General features: G+C 38.8%; 1 protein-coding gene across 5 annotated transcripts in view; it reads right to left on the bottom strand.

Moving 5' to 3' along the window:
* LPP (LIM domain containing preferred translocation partner in lipoma) overlaps positions 1-27,724 on the bottom strand; it is a 694,580-nt gene that overhangs the window by 106,402 nt on the left and 560,454 nt on the right. For all 5 annotated transcript variants that reach the window (XM_049710229.1, XM_049710230.1, XM_004278484.3 and 2 more), the window contains one exon: positions 14,784-14,953. In XM_049710229.1, the coding sequence (XP_049566186.1) occupies positions 14,784-14,953 (170 nt within the window). The remainder of the gene's footprint in view (positions 1-14,783; positions 14,954-27,724) is intronic.

Here is a 27,724-nt window from a genome sequence, read left to right as displayed (position 1 = left end):
TGTTAAAAGATTCCTGATACTATTCTAACATTGGAATCATGGAATAACCTGGGTTGTTTTATTATGTGGCATTCAATCTGCTAATATTTCACTTAGGATTTCTGCATTTGTGAAAGTTTGATTCGCATAGAGTGTTCTTTGGGGGGCAACCTAGGCTAGGTATTATGATTCGGGGTCAGGCTAGCTTTACAAGATGATTTGGGAGCTTATCTTCTCTTACTAAGCTCTGAAAGTTGAAATAGCACAGGAATCAGTTGTTCTTCCAAGACCTGAAAAATCCTGTTAGTGAAATTTCTTGGTTCTTTCTCAGGTGGCAGCTCTGCATTTCACCCATGTTTATCAGGTTATTTAAGTTTTCTTCCCCTGTATTTAGATATGCACAGAAAATAGCCTCTTTTACATAAAATTTTAAGTGCAATCATTTTTATATGTCTTCTATACCTATGCTAAAAGCTTCTTTTTTCATTCCTAATTTTCTGTAAATTTTGTTTCTCCCTTTTTTTCTTGACTATCTTCACTGGATGTTTATTTTATTGTGCTTTTCAAAGAATCACCTCCTGGACCTGAAAATTCAGTATTTTTCCACGTATCGATAACTGCCTTTATTTTAAACTAATCCCTTCTCCCTGTGGGTTGATTTTGTTGTCCTTTTCTAGCTTTTTAGGTTCATATATTTGCACTCTTGCTGCAATTAATGATTCTAACTTTACTTGGAATTCAAGTTTGGCTGCATCTCATCCTCCTGTCATGCGGTGTTATCATTATCACTACTTTCTAAGAATTTTTTAACCCAAGAGTGTGTTTGTTTATCCTTTTATAGATTTCTTGTCTTACTATAACATATGTACAACTCTGCCTGCCAAAGTAGGAACTGTCTACATTTTCCTTTCAGACTATCTTATGATGCTTTTCTAAATCTTCCACAAAGATTTGTAAAGATATAATCTGTTTGGTTGTATGGACCAAAGAGATTATATTAATCATATTAATCATATTATTCAACTTCTATAATTGGTTTGTCAGAGACTGCAAGAAATGTGTTACAGTTTTATAAAGACTATGGTTTTACAATTTTCATTTCATATTTCATCAATATTTTTATATCATATATTTCAACATAATGCTATTTAATAAAGAGACTCAGAGCTATTCTTTGGAAACTGTGACATTTATCAATAAAATAATTTTCTTTGGCTTGATAGTTTTGTCCTAAATTGTATTTTGTCTGCTATATTTTTCTCTCTCTCTTTTTTTTTATTTGGCTGTGCTGCATGGCTTGTGGGATCTTAGTTCCCCCACCAGGGTTCGAACCCAGGCCCCCTGAAGTGGAAGCATGGAGTTTTAATCACTGGCCACCAGGGAATTCCTGTCTGCTTTTAATATTATAGTTAGTAGGTAATTAATATTATTTTCTTTTGGTCTGAATTTGCCATTACATCTTCTCCTATCTCTTTATTTAACATCTTTATTGGAGTATAATTGCTTTACAATGTTGTGTTAGTTTCTGCTGTATAACAAAGTGAATCAGCTATATGTATACATATATCCCCATATCTCCTTATTTTTACCTATTAGTTTTATTGGTTCATGGCTTATCACCAATTTATTTGCTCTGGATTTCCCACACACTTTTTTTTTTTTTGCGGTACGCGGGCCTCTCACTGTTGTGGTCTGTCCCGTTGCGGAGCACAGGCTCCGGATGCGCAGGCTCAGCGGCCATGGCTCATGGGCCTAGCCGCTCCGCGGCATGTGGGATCTTCCCGAACCGGGGCACGAACCCGTGTCCCCTGCATCGGCAGGCGGACTCTCAACCACTGCGCCACCAAGGAAGCCCCCACCCCCACTTTTTGATTAATTTATTTGTCTGCTGGAATATTTCTTTGAGTCACTTTTTCAGAAAGGGCATGTACATAATACACATTCTTTTTGAGTGTCCATGTAATATTTAAAAGAAACTATTTCTGTAGAAGGCAAAGTTTGATATACTATTAAGTAATAAAAGCAAGTTATTAGCATACGGTATTTGTCTCTCTCTTTCTGACTTACTTCACTCTGTATGACAGACTCTAGCATGACCTCATTGTGTTTGTGTATGTGTGTAAACATTTATACAGATGTGTGATTATATTTATAAGCATATATCCATACAGAGGTACACTGAAATAGAAAAGGAATATGTGGTAAAGAGTAAACTGTTATAATATTTAGACGGGAGAGCTACATACCTTTTAAAATATTTTCTAATTTTTCTCTAATAAGCATGTAATAATTAAAAACTGAGTTTTCATTTTTTTTTAAAGAGTTACTATACTACCATAAGAAAATATATTCTGAGCTCAATATGGTAATAGAGAAAAAATTAATAGGAAAAAAGAAATCTAGTAATAACAAATGAGATTTTCAGTGATTTGCTGGATATGTGGAAAGAGCTGGACTTGAGAATCAAAAGCCAGGGTCAAGTCCTGGATCTGACACTCATGCTCTGTGAAACGGAGCAAGCTGATTTTTTCTAAAACTCAGTTTCTTACTACTGGAAATGAAGGCAATAATAACTGTACCTATTTTCTAAGATCACGAGAGAGTGACATGAGATAAAAGAAAAGTGCTTTGTAAAAGTTAAAGCACCACAAAAAACGTTAGTTATTCCTATTTTATTTTTAACTATAAAAAGAGGCTTTTGTCTTAAAAACTGAGGCATTTCAAAGACAGCAAAAAGTAAATGCTCAAGAAAAGACAGGGCTATGGTTTTACGTTGGTAGAAGTTCAGCCTTTCAGGTTCTGTAATACTGGAAGGCACGACTCATGTGTTCATCGATGAAAATCATGGGAATCGAAGGCTGCAATCCTAGGCGGCTGTCAGTATCTGCACATTTTTAGGAAGCTGAACACTAGTTTCAGGGTGGCAGTATGGATCCAGCCATAAAATGCAAGTTAAATCTGTTCCGTAGTCTTCATTTTTGTCTTTTACTTTGAAAATATCAAAGCCACTGTAAATGGGACTAATAATCTTCCCCTTGTCTGTTTCACAAGATTCTAATAGGTATGGTAAGGTGCAGTAATACAGACTCGGGAGCACTGTAAAATGTAAGGGGCTGTACAAACGGAAGAGATAATTATTCATAGTAGTTAGCGTGGTTAAATCTCTCAAGAGCATACTTGACAAATTCTCTTCTTGCTTGAAGCACTTTTCTCTTCCTGGGTGAGTGCTTGTGGGATGATGACATAACATTAATTAGAAAGTGTGTGTGTGTGTGTGCACCCGTGTGTGTGTGTGTGTGTGTGTGTGTGTGAGAGAGAGAGAGAGAGAGAGAGAGAGAAAGAGAGAGAAACACTCCTTGGAAATGAGAGAGCAGAGGTGGGCAATTAAGAAAAGAGGAGGAGGGAAGTTCATGTGAATTTTTCAAGTTTAGTCCAAACTCCAAGTCCTTTCCTAATACCCACATAAAGCACTGGCCATAACTGCAGAGGTACAAACCTACCTCCTAGTGTAGCTTGAAAAGTTAGAATGTTTTGACTGTAGCCATTTAGTGACAGAGGGAGCAAATGGCTGTTAGTGTGCTGGCCACGAATGCGTCAAATTCAGGAAACTTCAAGTGTTTAGTCTCCTGTGGAGTTGGCCTCCTATTTCCTGAGGTCTTTTAATCGTTTGGATTGCAACTATAATAAAAATGTCTGTACCAACTTCCACTGCTGGAGAGTCAGGAGTTGGATTTCACCCACTCTGAGTAAGAGCCCTGGTTTAGGGGAAGATCCTTGGCTGCCATTTCATAAACAGACTTTCTGAGAATCTCTGATGCAGCGTGTCTCTAGGCCCAGACTCTTTGGCAATGCTGAGAACACAGCAATTCTTTTGTAAATCTGTACTTATGAGTAAACCTGTCTCATTAAGGGCAGAAGGACACGTAAGTGGGAGGCATGGTTGCTGCCTATACCAACACAAAACTCTTCTTAAGCAAAACATGAACCTCTTCTTCTCATATATGTCCTCCTATTCTTTCTATGACATCTATTTATTTCAGTATTTCCATAGCAACTGCAGCTATGAAATTACCCCAGACATAGAGGATTTCTAAATTCTATCAGATTAAGCTAAGGGAAAAAGCAATGAGAATAATGTTATTAATCAGATTAAGCCCTTATATTAGTAAACAATTTCTTCATGATGTACAAAGTATGACACTTGTTCATTCCTTCCCTTTGAAGACAAGGAAGAAGTTCATATCTCCCTTTAATAAACGAGGATACTGGTACTCAGAAATTAAATGACTTATCTAACATCACACCAGGAGAGCAAGGACTAGAACCAATGTATTCTATTTACGTCACTTTCCTTCCCAAGGAAGCTTAGCGCTCTTAATTTTAATTTGTTCATTTATCCAAATCCATAAGAATAATCAAAACTAAGCTTTTAATAGATCTATCATCAAATTAGAAAAGCTTCTCATTGATTTTGCTAATCATAAAAACTCAAATTAAAAACAATTACATAATGCATCTATTAAAAATCGGTTCAAAAGAAACGTAAACGAACCTCTTCAGTAGTGGATACGGTATAGTTTAACATTTGGTCTCATTATTGCTCATGGTTCTGAAAATTGGAAAATCTTTTTAAATAAATCCAGTAAAAGTTCTCCAAATTGTCATAAAGTAAGCTTGGTAACATCAATCAAAGGATTTATGTTAAGAGCATAATTCAAAATAAAATAACATAAAAATTTGTACTCATTTATAGGCACATTATGTACAATACTAAAAGTCTGGAAAATACCCAATATCTTCCTAGTGGCCAATGGTTTTAAAATGTGGTGTGTAAACATAATGTAAAACTAAACAGATAAAAAGCTAAAATGGAAATTATTAACAATGGAAAGCTATATACATATTTACATTAAGTCAATCAATAGAAAATACAAAGGAAAGCATGTATAAAATGATTAAAGAGAATTACAATGCTTTACTAAATCCAAATTTGTTTTATTACAGCTATGTACATGTAAGGATTAAGGATTCAAGAGATCATAGGAAAATATGAATAATCATTAAATCAAAGATAAAGCCATAACTGGTATAGTCTCTCTCCAAATTATGTAAATGTTTAATTTAAATATGATCTTAAGTTGATCAGTAACCAACATAGGAAAGAATAAATTAAATTTATATTAGACTGGTCTCCTTCCTGAACTCAGAGCATCAAACAGGGTGGTCCTTACACAGAAATAACTGACTAAATAAACCACTATCTTCAATATTCTGATTCCATCAACCAAAAAAAAAAAAGGCACAGACTGAGCCCAGGGCTTAGTTTTCTCTGTTTTGTACAGGATGTCTTTCAGACATCTTGTTTCCACTAATGGAACAAAAGGCAGTTTGAATGAATGACATTGCTCTATCCTAAGGGCTTTGGTTCCAAGAGAGATACATACAGCCCTAGGGTCCTCCTTAAACAAACTCTATTTTCAAAACAAACTTATTTCATTTTATTATCTCAGCTTCCCAAACCTCCCCCAAAAGAGAACTCTACATTTTCCGTGTGGCAGCTTAGTGGACTCATGAAAGTTCAGAAGAACTTAAAATGCTAAAACATCCATCTGAGGGCTTGAGGGCTGTGCTGAACTCTGAAATCAATATCGAACAAGGAAAGGTCTTTCAGTAAAGCTTAACTGAATTCTGATAAGAATTAAATTACATTTAGAGTCACCACGGATAGATCTCATTAAAGAAAAATCTTGATTAAAGTTTCTTCAGAGGGAGTGAAGTCAAAAAGGATGGTAAGAATTTCCATTATTTGAATTCACCCACTTCTTCCAAGGATGTGATTAAATATCACTCAGATAGTGCGCCTTGTCACGAGCATAGTATAGTAACAGGCAACCAAGGCCTAAGGAAACACATCCTAAAGAATCACTGAGCTGCTCCGCCTGGAATGGAGATGGAAACCTCAGCCCACGACTGTACAAGCTCATAATTAGCCAGCTTAGACTTTCTTAAGTTTTACTATACCCTCAGGAGAGCAAGCAACGCTTTTAAAAATGAGACAGGGGTTAAGTCTGAGATTTCCCAAGCCCGATGCATCTCACTACACACGTAAGGTTTTCAGAAATGCTAAACAGGCCAGAAATCTTATGAAAATTAATCTCAGAGTAACATTAATTCCACTAGCCTTCCCTGAGCCAGACAAGTATGCTTTACGAGGACTGCCTCATTTCATACCTGCAAGTCTGGGGAGGATCCAGTCTCATCACCATTATATATATGAGGAAACTGAGGCTTAGAAAGATCAAGGAACTTTCCCAAGGAGTCAAAGTATTAAGTGATGCAGCGCGCCTCAGGCTGCTGCAACGTCATGCCGGCCGCCTCTGCCGCTGCAGGCTCGCCCCGCATCTGTACCCCTCCCTCCCCGCAGCCTGAGTGAGCTGGGGCCCCCGAATCAGTGGCTCCTTTAACCCCCTCCTGTCTGAACGAAGAACAGACGCCCTCAGGCAACCTACACGCAGAGGTGGGTCCAAATCCAAAGGTGAACCCGGGAGCTGTGCGAACAAAGAAGAGAAAGTGAAATCTCCCCCAGCAGCCTCAGGAACCACGGATTAAATCTCCACAATCAACTTGATGTACCCTGCATCTGTGGAACACCTGAATAGACAACGAATCATCCCAAATTGAGGAGGTGGATTTTGGGAGCAAAGATATATATATTTTGTTTTCCTTTTTCTCTTTTTGTGAGGGTGGCCGTGTATGCTTCTGTGTGTGATTTTGTCTGTATAGCTTTGCTTTTACCATTTGTCCTAGGGTTCTGTCCGTCCATTTTTTGTTTTTTTTTTTCTATTTAAAAAAATTTTTCTTAATAATTATTTTTATTTTAATAATTTTATTTTACTTTATCTTATTTTATCTTTTCTTTCTTTCTTTCTTTCTTTCTTTCTTTCTTTCTTTCTTTCTCCCTTTCTTTCTTTCTTTTCTTCCTTCCTCCCTCCCTCCCTCTCACTCTCTTCTTTCTCTTTCTTTCTTTCTTTCATTCTTCTTCTACAAATTCTTTCTTTCTACTTTTACTCCCTTTTATTCTGAGCCATGTGGATGAAAGGCTCTTGGTGCTCCAGCCAGGCATCAGGGCTGTACCCCTGAGGTGGGAGAGCCAACTTCAGGACACTGGTCCGCAAGAGACCTCCCAGCTCCACGTAATATCAAATGGAAAAAATCTCCCAGAGATCTCCATCTCAACGCCAAGACCCAGCTTCACTCAACGACCAGCAAGCTACAGTGCTGGACACCCTATGCCAAACAACTAGCAAGACAGGAACACAACCCCATCCATTACCAGAGAGGCTGCCTAAAATCATAATAAGGTCACAGACACCCCAAAACACACCACCAGACATGGACCTGCCCACCAGAAAGACAAGATCCAGCCTCATCCACCAGAACACAGGCACTAGTCTCCTCCAGCAGGAAGCCTACACACACACTGAACCAACCTGAGCCACTGGGGACAGACACCAAAAACAACAGGAACTACGAACCTGCAGTCTGCAAAAAGGAGACCCCCAAACACAGTAAGATAAGCAAAATGAGAAGACAGAAAAACACACAGCAGATGAAAGAGCAAGATAAAAACCCACCAGACCTAACAAATGAAGAGGAAATGGGCAGTCTACCTGAAAAAGAACTCAGAGTAATGAGAGTAAAGATGATCCAAAATCTTGGAAATAGAATGGAGAAAATACAAGAAACGTTTAACAAGGACCTAGAACTAACTAAAGAGCAAACAAACAATGATAAACAACACAATAAATGAAATTAAAAATTCTCTAGAAGGGACCAATAGCAGAATAACTGAGGCAGAAGAATGGATAAGTGACCTGGAAGATAAAATAGTGGAAATTACTGCAGAGCAGAATAAAGAAAAAAGAATGAAAAGAACTGAGGACAGTCTCAGAGACTCTGGGACAACATTAAATGCACCAACATTCAAATGATAGGGGTCCCAGAAGAAGAGAAAAAGAAGGGGACTAAGAAAATATTTGAAGAGATTATAGTTGAAAACTTCCCTAATACGGGAAAGGAAATAGTTAATCAAGTCCAGGAAGCACAGAGACTCCCATACAGTATAAATCCAAGGAGAAACATGCCAAGACACCTATTAATCAAACTATCAAAAATTAAATACAAAGAAAAAATATTAAAGCAGCAAGGGAAAAACAACAAATAACACACAAGGGAATCCCCATAAGGTTAACAGCTGATCTGTCAGCAGAAACTCTGCAAGCCAGAGGGAGTGACAGGACATATTTAAAGTGATGAAGGAGAAAAACCTACAACCAAGATTATTCTACCCAGCAAGGATCTCATTCAGATTTGATGGAGAAATTAAAACCTTTACAGATAAGCAAAAGCTAAGAGAATTCAGCACCACCAAACCAGCTTTACAACAAATGCTAAAGGAACTTCTCTAGGGAGGAAACACAAGAGAAGGAAAAGACCTACAATAACAAACCCAAAACAATTAAGAAAATGGGAATAGGAACATATATATCAATAATTACCTTAAATGTAAAGGGATTAAATGTTCCAACCAAAAGAAATAGACTGGCTGCATGGACACCAAAACAAGACCTGTATATATGCTGTCTACAAGAGACCCAATTCAGACCTAGGGACACATACAGACTGAAAGTGAGGGGATGGAAAAAGATATTCCATGCAAATGGAAGTCAAAAGAAAGCTGGAGTAGCAATCCTCATATCAGACAACACAGACTTTAAAATAAAGACTATTACAAGAGACAAAGAAGGACACTACATAATGATCAAGGGATCGATCCAAGAAGATATAACAATTGTAAATATTTATGCACCCAACAGAGGAGCACCTCAATACATAAGGCAAATATTAACAGCCATAAAAGGGGAAATCGACAGTAACACAATAATAGTAGGGGACTTTAACACCCCACTTTCACCAATGGACAGATCATCCAAAACGAAAATAAATAAGGAAACACAAGCTTTAAATGATACATTAAACAAGATGGACGTAATTGATATTTATAGGACATTCCATCCAAAAACAACAGAATACACATTCTCCTCAAGTGCTCATGGAACATTCTCCAGGATAGATCATATCTTGGGTCACAAATCAAGCCTTGGTAAATTTAAGAAAATTGAAACCGTATCAAGTATGTTTTCTGACCAGAACGCTATAAGAGTAGATATCAATTAGAGGAAAAAATCTGTAAAAAATACAAACACATGGAGGCTAAACAATACACTACTTAATAACCAAGTGATCACTGAAGAAATCAAAGAGGAAATCAAAAAATACCTAGAAACAAATGACAATGAAAACATGACGACCCAAAACCTATGGGATGCAGCAAAAGCAGTTCTAAAGGGAAGTTTATAGCAATAGAATCCTACCTTAAGAAACAAGAAACATCTCAAATAAACAACCTAACCTTACACCTAGAGCAATTAGAGAAAGAAGAACAACATAACCCCAAAGTTAGCAGAAGGAAAGAAATCATAAAGATCAAATCAGAAATAAATCAAAAAGAAATGAAGGAAACGACAGCAAAGATCAATAAAACTAAAAGCTGGTTCTTTGAGAAGATAAACAAAATTGAGAAACCATTAGCCAGACTCATCAAGAAAAAAAGGGAGAAGACTCAAATCAATAGAATTAGAAATGAAAAAGGAGAAGTAACAACTGACATTGCAGAAATACAAAGGATCAAGAGAGATTACTAAAAGCAACTCTATGCCAATAACATGGACAACCTGGAAAAAAATGGATAAATTCTTAGAAATGCACAACCTGCCGAGACTGAACCAGGATGAAATAGAAAATATGAACAGTCCAATCACAAGCACTGAAATTGAAACTGTGATTAAAAATCTTCCAACACACAAAAGCCCAGGACCAGATGGCTTCACAGAGGAATTCCATCCAATATTTAGAGAAGAGCTAACACCTATCCTTCTCAAACTCTTCCAAAATATAGCAGAGGGAGGAACACTCCCAAACTTATTCTACGAGGCCACCATCACCCTGATACCAAAACCTGACAAAGATGTCACAAAGAAAAAAAAAACTACAGGCCAATATCACTGATGAACATAGATGCAAAAATCCTCAACAAAATACTAGCAAACAGAATCCAATAACACAGTAAAAGGATCATACACCATGATCAAGTGGGGTTTATCCCAGGAATCCAAGGGTTCTTTAATATGTGGAAATCAATGAATGTGGTACACCATATTAACAAACGGAAGGAGAAAAACCATATGATCATCTCAATATATGCAGAGAAAGCTTTTGACAAAATTCTACACCCATTTATGATAAAAACCCTGCAGAAAGTAGGCATAGAGGGAACTTTCCTCATCATAATAAAGGCCATATATGACAAGCCCACAGCTAACATCGTCCTCAATGGTGAAAAACTGAAACTGTTTCCACTAAGATCAGTAACAAGACAAGGTTGCCTACTCACACCACTATTATTCAACATAGTTTTGGAAGTTTTACCCACAGGAATCAGAGAAGAAAAAGAAATAAAAGGAATCCAAATTGGAAAAGAAGAAGTAAAGCTGTCACTGTTTGCAGATGACATGATACTATACATAGAGAATCCTAAAGATGCTACCGGAAAACTACTAGAGCTGATCAATGAACTTGGCAAAGTAGCAGGATACAAAATTAATGCACAGAAATCTCTGGCATTCCTATACACTAATGATGAAATAACTGAAAGTGAAATCAAGAAAACACTCCCATTTACCATTGCAACAAAAAGAATAAAACATCTAGGAATAAACCTACCTAAGGAGACAAAAGACCTGTATGCAGAAAATTATAAGACACTGATGAAAGAAATTAAGGAAGATACAAATAGATGGAGAGATATACCATGTTCTTGGATTGGAAGAATCAACATTGTGAAAATGACTCTACTACCCAAAGCAATCTACAGATTCAATGCAATCCCTATCAAACTACCACTGGCATTTTTCACAGAACTAGAACAAAAAATTTCACAATTGGTATGGAAACGCAAAAGACCCCGAATAGCCAAAGCAATCTTGAGAACGAAAAACGGAGCTGGAGGAATCAGGCTCCCTGACTTCAGACTATACTACAAAGCTACAGTAATGAAGACAGTATGGTACTGGCACAAAAACAGAAAGATAGATTAATGGAACAGGATAGAAAGCCCAGAGATAAACCCACGCACATATGGTCACCGTATCTTTGATAAAGGAGGCAGGAATATACAGTGGAGAAAGGACAGCCTCTTCAATAAGTGGTGCTGGGAAAACTGGACAGGTACATGTAAAAGTATGAGCTTAGATCACTCCCTAACACCATACACAAAAATAAGCTCAAAATGGATTAAAGACCTAAATGTAAGTCCAGAAACTATCAAACTCTTAGAGGAAAACATAGGCAGAACACTCTATGACATAAATCACAGCAAGATCCTTTATGACCCACCTCCTAGAGAAATTAAAAGAAAAACAAAAATAAACAAATGGGACCTAATGAAACTTCAAAGCTTTTGCACAGCGAAGGAAACCATAAACAAGACCAAAAGACAACTCTCAGAATGGGAGAAAATATTTTTCTCCCATTGCAAATGGAGCAACTGACAAAGGATTAATCTCCAAAATATATAAGCAGCTCATGCAGCTCCATCACAAAAAAAAAAACAACCCAATACAAAAATGGGCAGAAGACCTAAATAGACATTTCTCCAAAGAAGATATACAGACTGCCAACAAACACATGAAAGAATGCTCAATGTCATTAATCATTAGAGAAATGCAAATCAAAACTACAATGAGATATCATCTCACACCAGTCAGAATGGCCATCATCAAAAAATCTACAACCAATAAATGCTGCAGAGGGTGTGGAGAAAAGGGAACACTCTTGCACTGCTGGTGGGAATGTGAATTGGTACAGCCACTATGGAGAACAGTATGGAGGTTCCTTAAAAAACTACAAATAGAACTACCATATGACCCAGCAATCCCACTACTGGGCATATACCCTGAGAAAACTATAATTCAAAAAGAGTGATGTACCAAAATGTTCACTGCAGCTCTATTTACAATAGCCCGGAGATGGATACAACCTAAATGTCCATCATTGGATGAATGGATAAAGAAGATGTGGCAAATATATACAATGGAATATTACTCAGTTATAAAAAGAAACAAAATTGAGCTATTTGTAATGAGGTGGATAGACCTAGAGTCTGTCATACAGAATGAAGTAAGTCAGAAAGAGAAAGACAAATACCGTATGCTAACACATATATATGGAATTTAAGAAAAAAAAAAAGTCATGAAGAACCTAGGGGTAAGACAGGAATAAAGACACAGACCTACTAGAGAATGGACTTGAGGATATGGGGACGGGGAAGGGTAAGCTGTGACAAAGTGAGAGAGGCATGGACATATATACATTACCAAACGTAAGGTAGATAGCTAGTGGGAAGCAGCCGCATAGCACAGGGAGATCAGCTTGGTGCTTTGTGACCGCCTAGAGGGGTGGGATAGGGAGGGTGGGAGGGAGGGAGACGCAAGAGGGCAGAGATATGGGGACATATGTATATGTATAACTGATTCATTTTGTTATAAAGTAGAAACTAACACACCATTTTAAAGCAATTATACTCCAATAAAGATGTAAAAAAAATAAAATAAAATAAATGGGAAAAAAAGGGTGAAAAATAGACACAAGAATTACAAAAACCAGTGTATTCTGTGGCCACTTAGTGTATGGACGAACAGTCATAGTTGCTCCTAGAGGCTCTGCTGAGCTCACTGTAATAAATAAATTCCCTGTGGTCCTAGATCAGTGTGAACAGACAATCCACACAGTCTGTTTACAAAGGCAGGGAATTTTGTAATTTTCTCATTCAACGAAGATTTCTAAGAGTGATATTTGAAACATTTTTACTTCCTAAAGAGACATACTTTTGTTCACTAGACTTTTCCTGATATGTAATTGTCCCTTCCAAAGCAACGGGATATCACTGTGTTTGTGTTTATGTTCTGGATAAACTAAAGCCTTGTGGTGTGTTTATGTTCTGGATGAACTAAAGCTTTGCGGTGTCTGCACCAAATACGAGACTAGTGTGACCAACTGAATTTAATCCTGGCTTTGACACTAATAAAGTAAGTCATTTTCTTCTTCTCTGTGTATTCTCACTTCTTTTTTTTTTTTTAAATAAATTTATTTATTCATTTTTGCCTGCATTGGGTCTTTGTTGCTGCATGCAGGCTTTCTCTAGTTGCAGCAAGCGGGGGCTACTCTTCGTTGCAGTGTGCAGGCTTCTCATTGTGGTGGCTTTTTTTGTTGAGGAGCACAGGCTCCAGGCATACGGGCTTCAGCAGTTGTGGCGCATTGGCTCAGCAGCTGTGGCTCGCGGGCTCTAGAGAGCAGGCTCAGTAGTTGCGGCGCACGGGCTTAGTTGCTCCACAGCATGTGGGATCTTCCTGGACCAGGCCGCGAACCCATGTCTCCTGCATTGGCAGGCGGATTCTTAACCACTGTGCCACCAGGGAAGTCCCTGTATTCTCACTTCTAAAGAGAGGAGTTAGACAAATGATCTTAAGCTTTTTTTTTCCAGCTCCAACATTGTGTGGTACTATAATGATGTTATATGTGGCCAAGTTGCCCTTGGGGAGGAAAATGAAATAAAATTGAACTTAAGAGATGCAAAACAATATTTAATCCTGCAAGATCTTAATCTTGAAGAAATTTCAGATCAATGCTACAGATTCCAGGGCTGCAATGAGTTTGAGCTTTCAGGTTATGGGAAAATCCCAGTGAGGCCAGAAACTTCTGCAATAAACCTGAACCTCGGGGCTCTGCAAAGCTATGTGTATAACTTCCAATACCTCGCACCCAAGGTTTCTCTTACGTTGGAATGCCAGGGGTGCTGAGGGCCAAATCATGCCTCTTGTGTGGGTTTGCAAAAAAGCACTACTTTTTCCACTAACAAGTGTTCAACAGAGAGATAAAATCGTGTAGAAGGATAGAAAGGAAATTTACTTTAGATTAAAAAAATTTATGTTCTTTTACCAAACTGCTCTATCAGAAGATAGCTTAACGTGTAGATTTAAGTAGCCTGACAAACAGCTAAGATAATGTGACTATGAGTATTTTTTAGTCACCCAGCTATGTTATTAAAATATAGTTGTGTATTTAAAAAAAGGAGACAATTATTAGCTCAGTCAGCATGACTATTTATTTCCCTTTAAGGTACTCTATAATAGTTTCTCTAACTGCATCATAAAAACCTGCTGAGTATGACAGGTAAGAGAAATTCTGGGTAGAAAAAAGGTGATTCAAAGGACCCAGGAGTTTGAAAGACCACTCACAAGTCCCAAGGCCGTGCAACGTTTCTCTACAAATACGACATCAAATACGGAGTGAGATCTAATAAGAAGTGGTGTGACGCTGCTACTTGGGAAACCTTCTGATGCTTTAAGGGGCAACGTGCTAGCTTGTACATATATGCTTGTAAGCCACAGGGTGATGATCTTTCTGGCAGGCCACGAATTGAATGGTAGCCCCATCTCATGCACCCTTTGACCTCATATGAACAGGGGGCATATGGATAAAAATTAAGATATACCAATTCACACACATGCATATTTTGAAATCTGATGAGAAGCAAAGATCTGATGGCTACGTTTGAGCTAGAGTGACTGGCATTTTGCCAACTAAGTCATCTTTGTAAAGTACCTGAGGACCAAATCTGAACTTACGATGTAGCAGGGCTCACAGTAGGCTTTCTTCTCCACCGCATAGAAGGGCTGCCCTCGGAGCTTGTTGTTACAGACGATGCAGGTAAAACAATCCACGTGGAAGACCTGATCCATGGCAGTGCATCCTGTACCTTCCCCTACTACATTTTCCCCACAGCGAGCACAGCGGCCTGAAAGAAAAAAGGGGTTGACTGTTCAGAACACCTTCAGTCCTTCTAAAGAAGACAATGCGTGGTGGGGACAGCACATCTGTAATGTCAACAGCAGGTGGGATCACCACCGCCGCCATCACCATCATGAGGCAGGATGACCGCTACAGCCCCCATGAGGCCAGCATGATGGGGATTTTACGAATCAGTTGAGAAGTTGACCCTCACAGCCAAGGTCCCACGGAGAGTGACTGAGTAGAACTCAGGTCTCCTGATGTTGAGGCCAGTGCTCTGCCTCTAATCTCACACACAAATTAAGAGGAACATGAGTCAGGATGGTAGGAGTGGAAGGCATAATCTAGAAAAGTGTTTCTCCTTGGACAGACTATGTGTCCAGCTAGACTGTGAGGGAACTGGGTCCAAACTCAAACTTCAACTCCTTCCACAAAAGCCTGGCTTGCAAAACCTCTGCATCCAGCCCTCAGTGACAGGCAGATAAAAAAGTAGTCCCTTTTATTTCCAGATAGCGCTGACTGCTAGAAAGTGTTCTCGTATTGAGCCGGAATGCCTCCTCATTCTGTTACCCAATAGTCCCAGTTCTGTCCTTTAGGGCCTCAAGAAATAAGTCTCATCACTTACACTTGACACCCTTTAAGATATTACAGATAAGCATTGCCTCCAAGTCTGTTTATAGTTTGAATATCCCTTAATCATGCAACAGTTCCACAGACTGTAGGATTTTGAGTCCCTCATGGCCTAGGTTGTCCCTGTCCAGCCCAGTGTTCTGCAAATTTTCAGCATGATTAAATTGATTTGTGGGGCTTCTGACCACATATGGACACTGTGTTTAGGTTAAAAAAAAACTGCATTAAAATTTGAATAATAACATTAACATGTAATTTACAAAAAAAAAAATTTATGTCATTGAGAGGCATTGTGCTGGCTGCAGTCTGTATCCATAGCTGGCTTCACCATGGGAATCTTGAGCCAGAGGTCAGAGCCGCATTCAGTTTCCCTTCTTATTCTTTATTTCTACGAAGGTAAAAAGTTCTAACAAGTAATTACAAGTCACTGGGAACGTCAGCAGGAATCGGCAGGCTGTTACAGATAAGCTTTAGCAAAACTAGTGCTTCCTGTGGGTCAGGCATTGTCTATGTGCTTTACGTATATTAACTCATTTCATATTCACAACAACCTATGTGACAAGTACTATTAGTATCCCTATTTTACAGGTGAAGAAACTGGGTTACATAAGTGGTTGACTACCTTCTAGCCCAAGCAGTCTAGCTTCAGTGTCGATGGTCCTAACCGTTCTGCTGTCTTGCTTCTGCCTAGTTCTGTGTATCAGGATTGAACACAGAGTTGACACTATGGAGAGATTTCTCACTAAAGGCTGCCTTCAGCCCTCCATCACATTGGATTGATGACTATTTCACACCTAGAAGGGAGGAGGTTTAAATGTTTCAACTTGGGAGAAAAGAGGCAAATGTGTTTCTAATCCTCTCTTGCACTGGCCCTGGAAAGTATTTCTGTACATTTTGTTGCAGAATTTGAATGCATCTTTAAAATATAGCCCAAACTATAGAACATTTCCCCCCTAAAGAAAGAGAAATATCAAGCGCTGAAGAAAGAGTCCAACTTTTGGAAACTGAGCCACTTCCACCATAGTTGATATTTTTATTAAGTCTTGACATCATATTCTTGACATTTGATAAACTTTTATAAAATAAATGTTTGTAATAAACTTTGTGGCTTGATTTACAAACTTCTATCCAAGAGTGAACTTGTGTCTGTTTTTTAGTAAAAGATGTACAACCTTAGAAACGTGCTTTAAAATTTTAGACTCTCATTGCCTTTAGTATCAAAATTAGGATTTTCATATGGCACTATTTTGTGATTATTCAGGAAAAAACACATTGATTTACTAGAAAGTTCACTATACTATGCTTGAAAAGGATGCTAAAAGTCTGAGAGCTTCATGTCACTATCTGACAACATTTCACTACAAAGAACATATTGGGAATTACAGGCGAATGGATCACCGATCCATAAAATATAATTTAAAAAATTACATCATCATCATCACAGCATTCCAAATTTTCTTTTTCAACTGCTTGTGCAAAATAATCACATTCATCCCAGTGTATATAGATTCATTTCCAATATTTATACTGAATTGTCTTCACTAATGTTTACATTTGTAATATTAATCTAAAGTGGTATTTATGGGATTATCTTTATTACTATTTTTTCTACTTTCAAAGAATCATATTCAAATCACTGATCTATTTTGGCGAACTGAAGAAATAGGGTAATATAGTAATGATAAAAAAAATGTAGGTTTCGCAGCAGTAGATAAAAACATACTAATGACATGAAAATACTGTGAGCTTAATGGCAATGTTACTGAACATTGGATAAACAACACCGATCAACATAGGTTTGGTGGTACATATGCAATCTTTAAGATGTGATGATTCATTAAGAGCATATTGGATTCCTGTGAATATTGTAGTTTTACAATTCAGATTCATTAAATGCAAGTCAACAAAATAATTATTTATTACTCTTTCCTTTTCTAGACACCAAACTGGACTCCTTGATACTCCATCAGGGACTACCAGCGATCTGTGGACCACACTTTCGAAAAAATTTGTTCTGGCCAAATGTGATTGACTATTGGTCATGGTGGTCGATGAGACAGGTAGAGGTAGCAATTATGATTCCAGACCATGGCTGCCCAATGTGTAATATCTGGAATCCAGGAGGCTGAGTCTACATGGTTTATGGAGAGTTTGAGAGCTACCCATGAGGATCTAGGAGAAAATTTCAATCACTGATTAAAGGGAAAGGTTGGAGCAAAGCCCTAAAGGGCAGGATGAAAAGCTAAGCTTTGGAATTCTCATTGTATTCAACAGGCATTCCCCAGGTATCTACTCTTTGCCCAGTACTGTAATCTGTATGATACCCAGAAATGAATTAGGCGACGTCAGTGCCTTTCACATCAATTATGAGACTATATAACATCCTACAATCACATGACAAAATGTGGTGTCATCTGAGAAAGTGCTCTGGAGATGCGGGAGGAACACCACACTTGAGACGGCTCAGGAAAGGTTTTGTGGAGAAAGAGGCATTTAAGTCCAACCTTAAAGGATGGAACTTTGACAGGTGGGGATGGCAGAGAAAAAAACATTCTAGTTTTTCCACATAGTGGATGAGTGGCTGGGTTTCCTGGATCCAGACACTCTGCAGTGGCTTGGTGGTGGGACAACAAGGTTTTGTCCTCTCAGCTATGAAAGCAGATGGACTGTGTTCACAAGGAACAATCTTTTCCTTTATATTTTGGAGAATATTCTTCCAGAGTGGGTCAGGCTAATATGCTGGACCCAGACATGACCAGCTTGCTGCCTCCCGTATTTTTCCTATTCTTGGGAGAAATCGGGGACACCAGGCTCGAGGGCAGTCAGTCTGGCACCTTTAAAATCACAAGCACAGAAAAGAGCAAAGAACAAAAATTAAAAATAGCTCTCTCTACACTTTCTGTCTACAGCATGACAGAAAAGATGCCCGAATGTTACCTTTTCACATTAACAAAAATGTACAAACTATACCTTTTAGGGAGGCATTCACAATGGAAAGAAAGTCACTAGAGCATAATACGTCCTTGCCCCTAGAGGGGCTCATGCTACACATCATTAAAAGCATCCTGCAATCTTGCTGCCCATCTTGGAGACAAATATCTCAGCGCTTTTAAACGAGAAAAACCAGGGGAATGGTACCAGACTTGGAGGCATCAGAGTATGAAGGAAACATTGTTGATTAGGGGCCAGTGGAAAGCTCAGGGTCAAGTTCAGACCCAGGGATGGTATGAGGAGCTCACTGGCAAAGCTTAGCACATAACTTAAAAAATCCAAGGACAGGGCTTCCCTGGTGGCGCAGTGGTTGAGAGTCCGCCTGCTGATGCAGGGGACATGAGTTCGTGCCCTGGTCCGGGAAGATCCTACATGCCGCGGAGCGGCTGGGCCCGTGAGTCATGGCCGCTGAGCCTGTGCATCCGGAGCCTGTGCTCCGCAACGGGAGAGGCCACAGCGGTGAGAGGCCCGCGTACCGCAAAAAAAAAAAAAAAAAGAAAAATCCAAGGGCAGAGAGTTAGACAGCCTGGGGGTAACTTTGTCAGTGAATTGAGATGCCAGAACCAAAAAAGTCTTGTCCATGTATTATCGTTTGTTATATATCGATAACGCATTGTATCGATTGTGGAGCCAGTCAGGGATTCTTCTCACCCCTCCCCCTCCTTCTTCCCCACTCCCACAACTATTACAACCTCTGCAAAGTCTCTGAAATGCTTCTCTTCCATCACACGTCTGCTGCCCACATTGGGCTTATTATCTTTAATGGGTCATTGCAATGACTTCCTGATTGTTCCACTAGCTCTGACTTACTCCCTCTTACAAATGGACAGGCTTTATGGTGGTCTTACTACTTGAGCTAAGTCTAGAAGTTTAGATAGTTTTTGAACAAGCCATTTTAGGAATGGCATGGGTGAAGGGCGACGTTACAGTCAAATCTACAAGTTAAGCAAGACAGGTGGAGTGGTGGGACATGGGTTTTCATATTCACTGGTGCCAGCTTTCTCTTTCTGTAATGTGAATTTATTTTCTTTATAATATGAAAATAAAATTTCATTTAAAAATGAAGTTCTTGTGACCAGTACACCATTAATACGATAGGCCATAGACCCTCTTCTGCAGATACTGCTTGTTTCTGAGGTGAGACCAAAAATGTCCAGTCATTTTGAGAGTCGGTGGCATGGTGATGGGGGGGTGACATACTCTCAAACTTGTGCATCATTCAACATCAAAAGCAAACTAGTACATTTATGCAGACATAAAGCCAGGTCACATATGTCTCCATCTCCTCCTTGCCACTTGCCTTGTAACAGAAATTTTTGGCATAAGCAAAATTAATAGTCTATCTTTAAATATTATAATGACTTGAAACTCTATATGCCAATTGTATGATCTATCAGCTTTCTCACTAAGCACCTTTTCAAATATATTCTGAACAAGTCCTGCTCCAAAAGTTGAATCAATAAAGTTACATCAGAGTAGTGAACTGATAGCAAATTATTCCTAGAAACAAAGCTTGCTCCAATTTACCCTACATGTGTCCACTGGAGTTATCTTCCTAAAGCACAGGCTCCATTAAGTTGATTCAGAAATTATCTTCCACTGAAAGTACAAAAAGATCATAGAACAAGTTTGTACTCTTTATGTGACAGGTCCATATGACATTCACTGAAATCTAGGATGATGGCATTTTCTAATCACCAAAGCTTTTACTTTATGAAACCCTGTAGTATCAATGCATGGCATAATAGATAACCTGTTTTTTAAGCTGCATAAGTCCTAGGACAGTGATTCTCAACCTTGCCTGTATGTTGGAATCATCTGGGGAATTAAAAAAAAAAAATACTGATCTCTGGGTCCCAGCTCCAGAGATTCTGATTTCATTGGTCTGAGGTGGGATGTCTTAGGATTGGAATTTTTAAAAGCTCTCCAGGTGATTGAAAGTTAAGCCACTGTTCCAAGGGGTGCCTATTTCTGCACTGCTTGTCAGAATAACAGCTGACAAGAATCGTCCAGACAGACCTCATCTGCACGCAAAACAGTTAGGGGACAGACTGTTAACCATGAGTTGGCTGAAAAAAAGAAATTTCTGTGGCATCATAATATATCTTGCTTTTCACCAACAAGAGTAATTTCCCTAATGCTGTCTCTTTATGTCTTGGTTTGAAGAGTTTTCAGTGGCTTTCCATCCATTGATAACATACACGAAGAGAATCAGCTGAGTTTTACCATAAAATACTTTGACAGCATTAAGCCAGAGAAAGCAGTTCACATATATTAATTACAAGTATTCCTATAGAACAGGCTTCTTTTGTGCTGTAAATAAATTTATCATATGGCACTGCTATGTGGCCTTAGACGATACAGAACACACAAAGAATGTCAACCGATAGCCATTTAAGATAATGATACCACATAGTATACATTGTACATCAAATCAAGTTTTATATATTTTCTTGGACTCTGCCTTTAAATACTGTACCAGTATCCAGTCTCCTATGGTTAGTGCTATTTAGCTCTGTGAATCTTGGGATCCTTAACATATATTAAAAGCTGGACTGCAGGACACATCTAATTTTGTCACTGCTTGTGTGTATATAATTGTATTATACTACTTCACTGTTATTGCTTAGATGGTCCTTGCAGAGACGGCTTGCAGATTCAACGGGCACATGGATGGGAGTGAGAAGCAGAGGGCAGATAGCTGTTCTCCTCTCTTTCTCTTCTCTATTCTGTCTGTCTCTCTCTCAGGCACACATGTGCACAGGCAGACAACAGGAAAAGGAGCAATGACTACAATAGCACTAGAACCAACGGCAGACATGTAGAGCTTTCAGAAGGAGACAAAATAAGAAGCATTTTAGTACAAAATAAGAAATTAAGCTAAGTAACAAGAAAACAAAACAAAACAAACAGACTCTCAAAAATTATCAGAGAGAATGGTTCGGGAATGGGTGGACAGAGGCCTGGGCAACAAACCAGATGAAATGGAGTGAGAAACGAGTGACCTGGTAAAAGGAAGTCATTACAAAGTCTAACCATGCGGTGATTCATTTATAGACACATATTTGCTTAGGTTGGACCTTCAGGTAAGGAGGTAAATTGGGAGGGGAAGTCCCACATAGGACTGCATAAGCAAGCATGTTTCACTGATTTAAATACACTGCATTGTGAAGGAGCATAACAAAAACATAAAAGAAAATTACTGTATTTTTTCCATTGGGTCAGACACTGCCTTAAGCTCTCTACAAGCATTCTCTGGTTTAGTCCCATCAACATTTATCTATTCTTATTTGACAGATAAGAAACCAGGGGTTAAGTCTCTTGGCCAAGGTCTCAAAGGTAGAAATGAGGTGAGGCTGGGATGGGAACCAGGTCAGACTTCTAAAGTCCATCTTCTCAATCAGCTTGTGGTTTTCTAGGAATACACTTCATTATTCAATCATAACTGTGATGTTTTCGGCATTGCTGAGGAGTGGGGTGTGTTCCTACTCCCAGGGAAAGAGGAGCCAGTAAAGCATCACATCTCCAACACCCCAAGCCTCAGGTGAGCTCAGTGAAGTGTCAGAATCAGCTACATGTGGTGAAATCAGTACAGCTAAGGGTCCTTCAGAGACCTTTGGTTGAACCCTAACCCTTACCCTTTGCTGAATCTCAAACTCTGGCTTCCCACTAGGAACGCTTTTAAAATAATACTGATGGCCACACTCTGCTTGCAGAGATTCTGATTTATTTGGTTTGGGGGGCGGGCCCTACAGTCACAATGCTAATGCGCAGTGGGGTTGGGGACCACTGTTCTAAAGGGAACCACGCGTTCATATGTTCCACAAAGCGGAGTTCATCCTAGAGTGTTCTTAGAAAGCACTGATGTTTGGGACCAAAAGACCTGGCCCTAAGGAACTCCATCCTAGGAAACTGCAGAAGGAGCAAGTTGGTCACCATGTACCCTGGTCCTAACCTTCACTAAACTAACATAACAGGCACAGTGGTCAGGAAAATTACTTCCTGACAACAACTTCCAGTCTCAGGAGGAGCAGTAAAAACACAGCCCAAAACCAGGCAACAACAAAAGCAAAACAAAAAACAATACTGCTTTGCAGTTTGGGATACAATACATGGTGCCCTTGGAACAAAATTACATATTCCATGGTATAAAGGCAATCAGACAGAATTGCGACTCTTGCCCGTGTGACTCACTAGCTATGGGAACCTGGACAAGTTTCCTAAATTCTCTGATCCTGAAGTCCCTTGTTTTCAAAACAAGTAGCTGAGTCATCTATCCAGTTATTCTTTCAACCCCTCCACTAATGCACTTACTGAGTCTCTATTCTGTGCTAAGTCCTGTGCACAGGGGTAACCTTTTCTCAGCCTCTGTAAAAAGGAATGGATAAACAACAAGGTCCTACTGTACAGCACAGAGAACTGTATTCAGTATCCTATGATAAACCATAATGGAAAAGAGTATAAAAAATGTATATATATATATATATATATATATATATATGTATAACTGAATCACTTTGCTGTACAGCAGAAATTAACACAACACTGTAAATCGACTATACTTCAATAATAATAAAAAAAAAGTCATGACGATGACTGCCTTGACTATCTGGTCACCAAGTTCAATGATGGGAACAGCTACAAAGTGCCTAGTACAGTCCCTGCTTATTTCCCCCTCCAACTAAGGAGGCAGAGGAAAACTTCAAAACGAAGAGCTCATTATGACTAGGACCAGAGATGGTGGTCCATGAGCGGGTAAGAAGCTGCTGCATCTATGAGGCAGTTACGTAAGATTTATATTTACCAGTATGGTATTAATAGAATTCAGTGCTCGAAATTCAATCCCAATCTTGAAAAAATCTGTGGACCCCAGAGTGATGATAATCAAGATTTATTCAGCACTTATTATGTGCCAAGCACTGTTTTAAGTATTTAAATATATTATCTCAAGTAATTCTTCCAACAACCTGATGACGTAGTCCTCTCATTATGTTCATTATAGTATAAGAAGTGGCAGCCTAGAGAGATTAGGTAGCTTGCCCAAGGCCACAGAGTTAACTACTGAAGCTGGAATTGGGGACCAGTCGGTCTGGCCTTAAAGCCCACTTAACTAGTCCTTTAACCTGGCTTTTGACTTTAGAATTCCAAAATTCTTAAAAACATCTGGCCTGGCAGATGTAAGCTTGCATAAACCTTACAACATTCCTAACAGGAATATTAGTATCTGTTTTGGCTAAAGCAAGATTTCTTTTCACTTTAATTTTTACACACGGGCATTTTCATATCCCGACTCTTAATTTTTAATCTATTCTTCTATATTTAAAATTTATTTCATGATTGATCTGTTAATGGAAAAAAAATCAGTGTTTACTAGTACAGTTAAAACTGCTACTGCAACGTTTATTTTTGACTTATGATTAAAATGTGCTCTAGGGTATCCCTCATGGGAATGTGCATTTCCCTCAGCCTCCACTCAAAGCTGAAAAAAACTTTGTTTGCCATGTTACTTTTAGTTTTATTGATGGGAAATCTCCGAATGTATTTTGGTTATTTAAGAGCAAACCTAACGCTGTTAGGTAGTGTTCCCGAAGCTACTGTATTTCAATGCCTAACGATAGCCATAATCTTCTCATTATAATATTAACAAGCACTCCTTATACTTATATATTGCCTTATAATAGTAAATGTGCTTTCTTACCCGACGCTACCAAAAAGAGCAACATGAAAGCTATAATTAACACTACTTCTTTTAGCTTTCTGATATATGAAGAATGAGAGTAACCCTGCAAATTCACATAAAACTTCATCATTTCCATGTTCTCATTTGAACTTTACAAAAACTAAAAGCCAGATAAGACAATTATCCTCTTTTAACAACTGAGTTAGCCTAGGAATAACTCACGTGCATGACTTGAAAGGTAGATAATAGAGTTGGAATTCAAGCTCAGTTCATCTGACCCCAAGGCTACTGATCTTTGAGCTGGACCACGTTACCTGCTTGCATGGTGCTGGACCCAGAGATGGGTGATAGTCTCACCTGACACGTCCCAGGGAAGCCAATTAGTCTTACTTGGGTTTTGGATTTTCTACTTAGTGCTGAAATGCCCATAACACATTGTTAGAGGATTTTAAAAGTCCTAAAATGTAAGAGCGTGTGAAAACTTGGAAACCATCCAGTGCAACCTCATTTACAGATGAAAAAGCAAAGGCTCAGGCAGAGGCAGCGCCTAGATTAAGATCCTACAGCAAAAGCCAACAGCAAGTGAGACCTGAATTCAGGCCTTCAGGCTCTCAGTACAGCGTGCTTTCAGCTGCACAAAACTATTTCCCAGTGTGCTGCCTCAGCTGTTAGTTTCTTTCCACTAGCAGGCGCTGTGGCCTGAGCATAAGGTAAAGTTTCACTGTATCAATACATCAAAGTACTGTGTGGGGACTGCAGTCCACAGGATGACTCCTACGTGATTCCAGAACAAGGTTAACGCCATTACCCTCTGAAGCAGCACAATCATTCCATTTCTGTCTAAAACACCTGGTATACTTTGGATTTGTACATCTGTATGCTCTGAAAATGGAAAAAAAGGCAGCAGGATGTGGGGTACTGGGTCCTGCAGAGGCACCTTGGGACCAAAGAAGGCCAGGTTCGGGTTTCTGTTTGACCATAGCTGGTCTGAATCAATTTGGTTTGTACATTTGAGTTACGTTCAATATTCACTTGATAGGTTTCCAGTTTTATTTTGTTATTTATTATTATTTTTTTTAAAGACTAAGAACCACTTGAGTGAAATAAGTGGCAGATTTGTGGTTAGAAGAACTGGGTTCTAGTCCTAGAACTACCATATCTGTGACTTTGGGCAAGTAACTAGGTGACTCAAAGTGTTACTGGGAGGAATATATATATACTAAATTATAAGTGACAAGAAAATGTAAGGAATTCCTTCAAAACATATCACTGTAAAATAAATTTTGTTATGAATATTAATACAAATCACATGCACAATAGAGCAGAAAATATTTATGTATCTGGGACTTGCATCCAGAGACCACATTCTAAGGAATTCCTATGCAAAAGCTACAAGATGGAATGCAGTACTGGATGTGAGTGGAGACATTGTGAGGAGCTAAGCTTTTTGGAAATGCTGGCAGTGCCATTTATCTTCGTAGTGGAGTGGGCAGATGGATGCCGTGAATATTTGACACATGATGCTACATCAGAACTCAGAGGGACACCCAGGCGTGAAGTCTTAGACCTCAGGCCATCTTCACCCTTGCGTGTCTGTAAAATCCTCGTTGCTAAACTGCAGTCGGCATGGATTCCATCTCTGGCACTTGCATAGCAACACTGAGCTCTCTGAGCGCTGAACTGACGTCTTGGGAACAGTTATTAATACATGTATGTATGCACACAGTATGTGAAAATATGCAAGATTGAAAGCGATTAGCGGATTGCTTTTAGGTAATACTTCCCACCGGGACTATGCTCCTGGAAAAATTCCTCTTTCTCAAAAAGCTTGCACAATTGTCTGCTATCACTTACCAAAATGTTTGGGATAAAAATGGTGTCAATTTTAAGGAAACACACTTATCAATTTTCTTTGTTAACATCTGAATAAAACATGAGAAGGTTCCTACTTTTCCCCTCTCCTCTTTCATTCAGAGAATAAGTCCCTTCACAACCTGGCTTTAAGTGAGAGAGGAAATAAATAGTCACCCTTCTTTGCCACCTCCGGAATAGCACTATCACTGAGTTTAAAGGTAGAAAAGTTTAAATTCCATTCTAATAAATTCCACTGGTTATCATCATTTCTGAGGTGCAGTGCAATGTTTTATAAAAAGAACAGAGCAAGAAATCACATTTCTACCTTGCAGAAGCTTATGGTCCTGTGAGATCACGGGAGAGCAGCACAAGAAAGGCACAGAAAGTTCTACAGGAAGGATCTGGTTGGGATTGAAAGAACACTTTCTGGACCATACGAGAGTTTGAGAAAAATATGGAACATTTCCTTAATGTAACTGGGCTGGACATATACTTTCTATCTCCTGTTATAAAATGAATACACTGAATCAGCTGTCAGGTGTTTTTCTAAGCACCTTCCCAGTCTTCAATTTTTCATTCTAAGATACATTTTATAAGATGAATATGCAAACTGAAGTTAGATTAAGTCTGCCTGAGTGTAAGGAGAATAAGCTCAATAATAATCTTTGGACAGCTTTTCAAGACCCCAAATTTGTTGAAAAACTACAAAAGTTATGAACTCAGAAAAGAGAAAAACACAAGAACACCAGGCAATAGGCATGTTCTATTTATGTCAGCGGAGTATTTCTGGTGACTCCTCTTGTGCTAATGTAGTTTCCATTTTTAGATTATCATATTTGGTAAACATTTAATTTTTACAGGATGACTAATACCCAAGTGCCTCCTATCTAGTGAGATAAGTAAAGGGCTCTTCCTTACTAAGGCTTATAGGGAGCTCCCAGAAACCAAGTAAATCCACAGAAACTGCACAAAAACAGATAAGCTCAGTAATGGGTTTGCTGCATCGGCTCGTGCTTATGTGCTTTTATCTGTAGTTCTGTCTTGGGCAAGAGATACCACACAAGGGGAGTGCAAAGTTGAAGGTCTTTAGCAAAAATGTGGACTGTAAACACAGCCTGGCATTATCAGCATTCTGTTAAGTTCAAAGAAGAGACAGTTACAACAAATACAGCTTGCTTTATTTCTGAAACAAAACCGTGCACATATTTGTGGCCATACTACTGATTAACCTATAGATTGTTCCTTTCATCTATTCAGAGTGTTTTTCTGCCCCTTGTTGCAACATGTTGGGGTTACTTTTTCCCATCTGGAATATCCTCAAACTGTTCTCTTAGAGGCACTAGAGAGAAGAATGGTACAAATGATGAAGAGACTAGAGACACTGACTTGTACAGAAAGATTAGAGGAGCTATATATGTACATATAACGAGGCCGAAGGATGACTAAGGAGTGCCACGATGACCGTCTATAAATATTTGAAAGGTGTAGACACCGAGGAATAAGTTAGCTTGGTCCAGGTGGTACAATTGGAAGCGATGGTGTATCTTAAAGAAAAGGGAAGATCTCTATTAAAGAAAAATGTTTAAATAAATATAAATGTTTAAGATGTTATCCATGGGATAC

Source organism: Orcinus orca, chromosome 5 (assembly GCF_937001465.1).
Source record: "Orcinus orca chromosome 5, mOrcOrc1.1, whole genome shotgun sequence".
Classification (NCBI taxonomy): domain Eukaryota; kingdom Metazoa; phylum Chordata; class Mammalia; order Artiodactyla; family Delphinidae; genus Orcinus; species Orcinus orca.
Note: the sequence above shows the minus strand (reverse complement) of the source record. Positions and strands in the feature narration are given on the sequence as shown.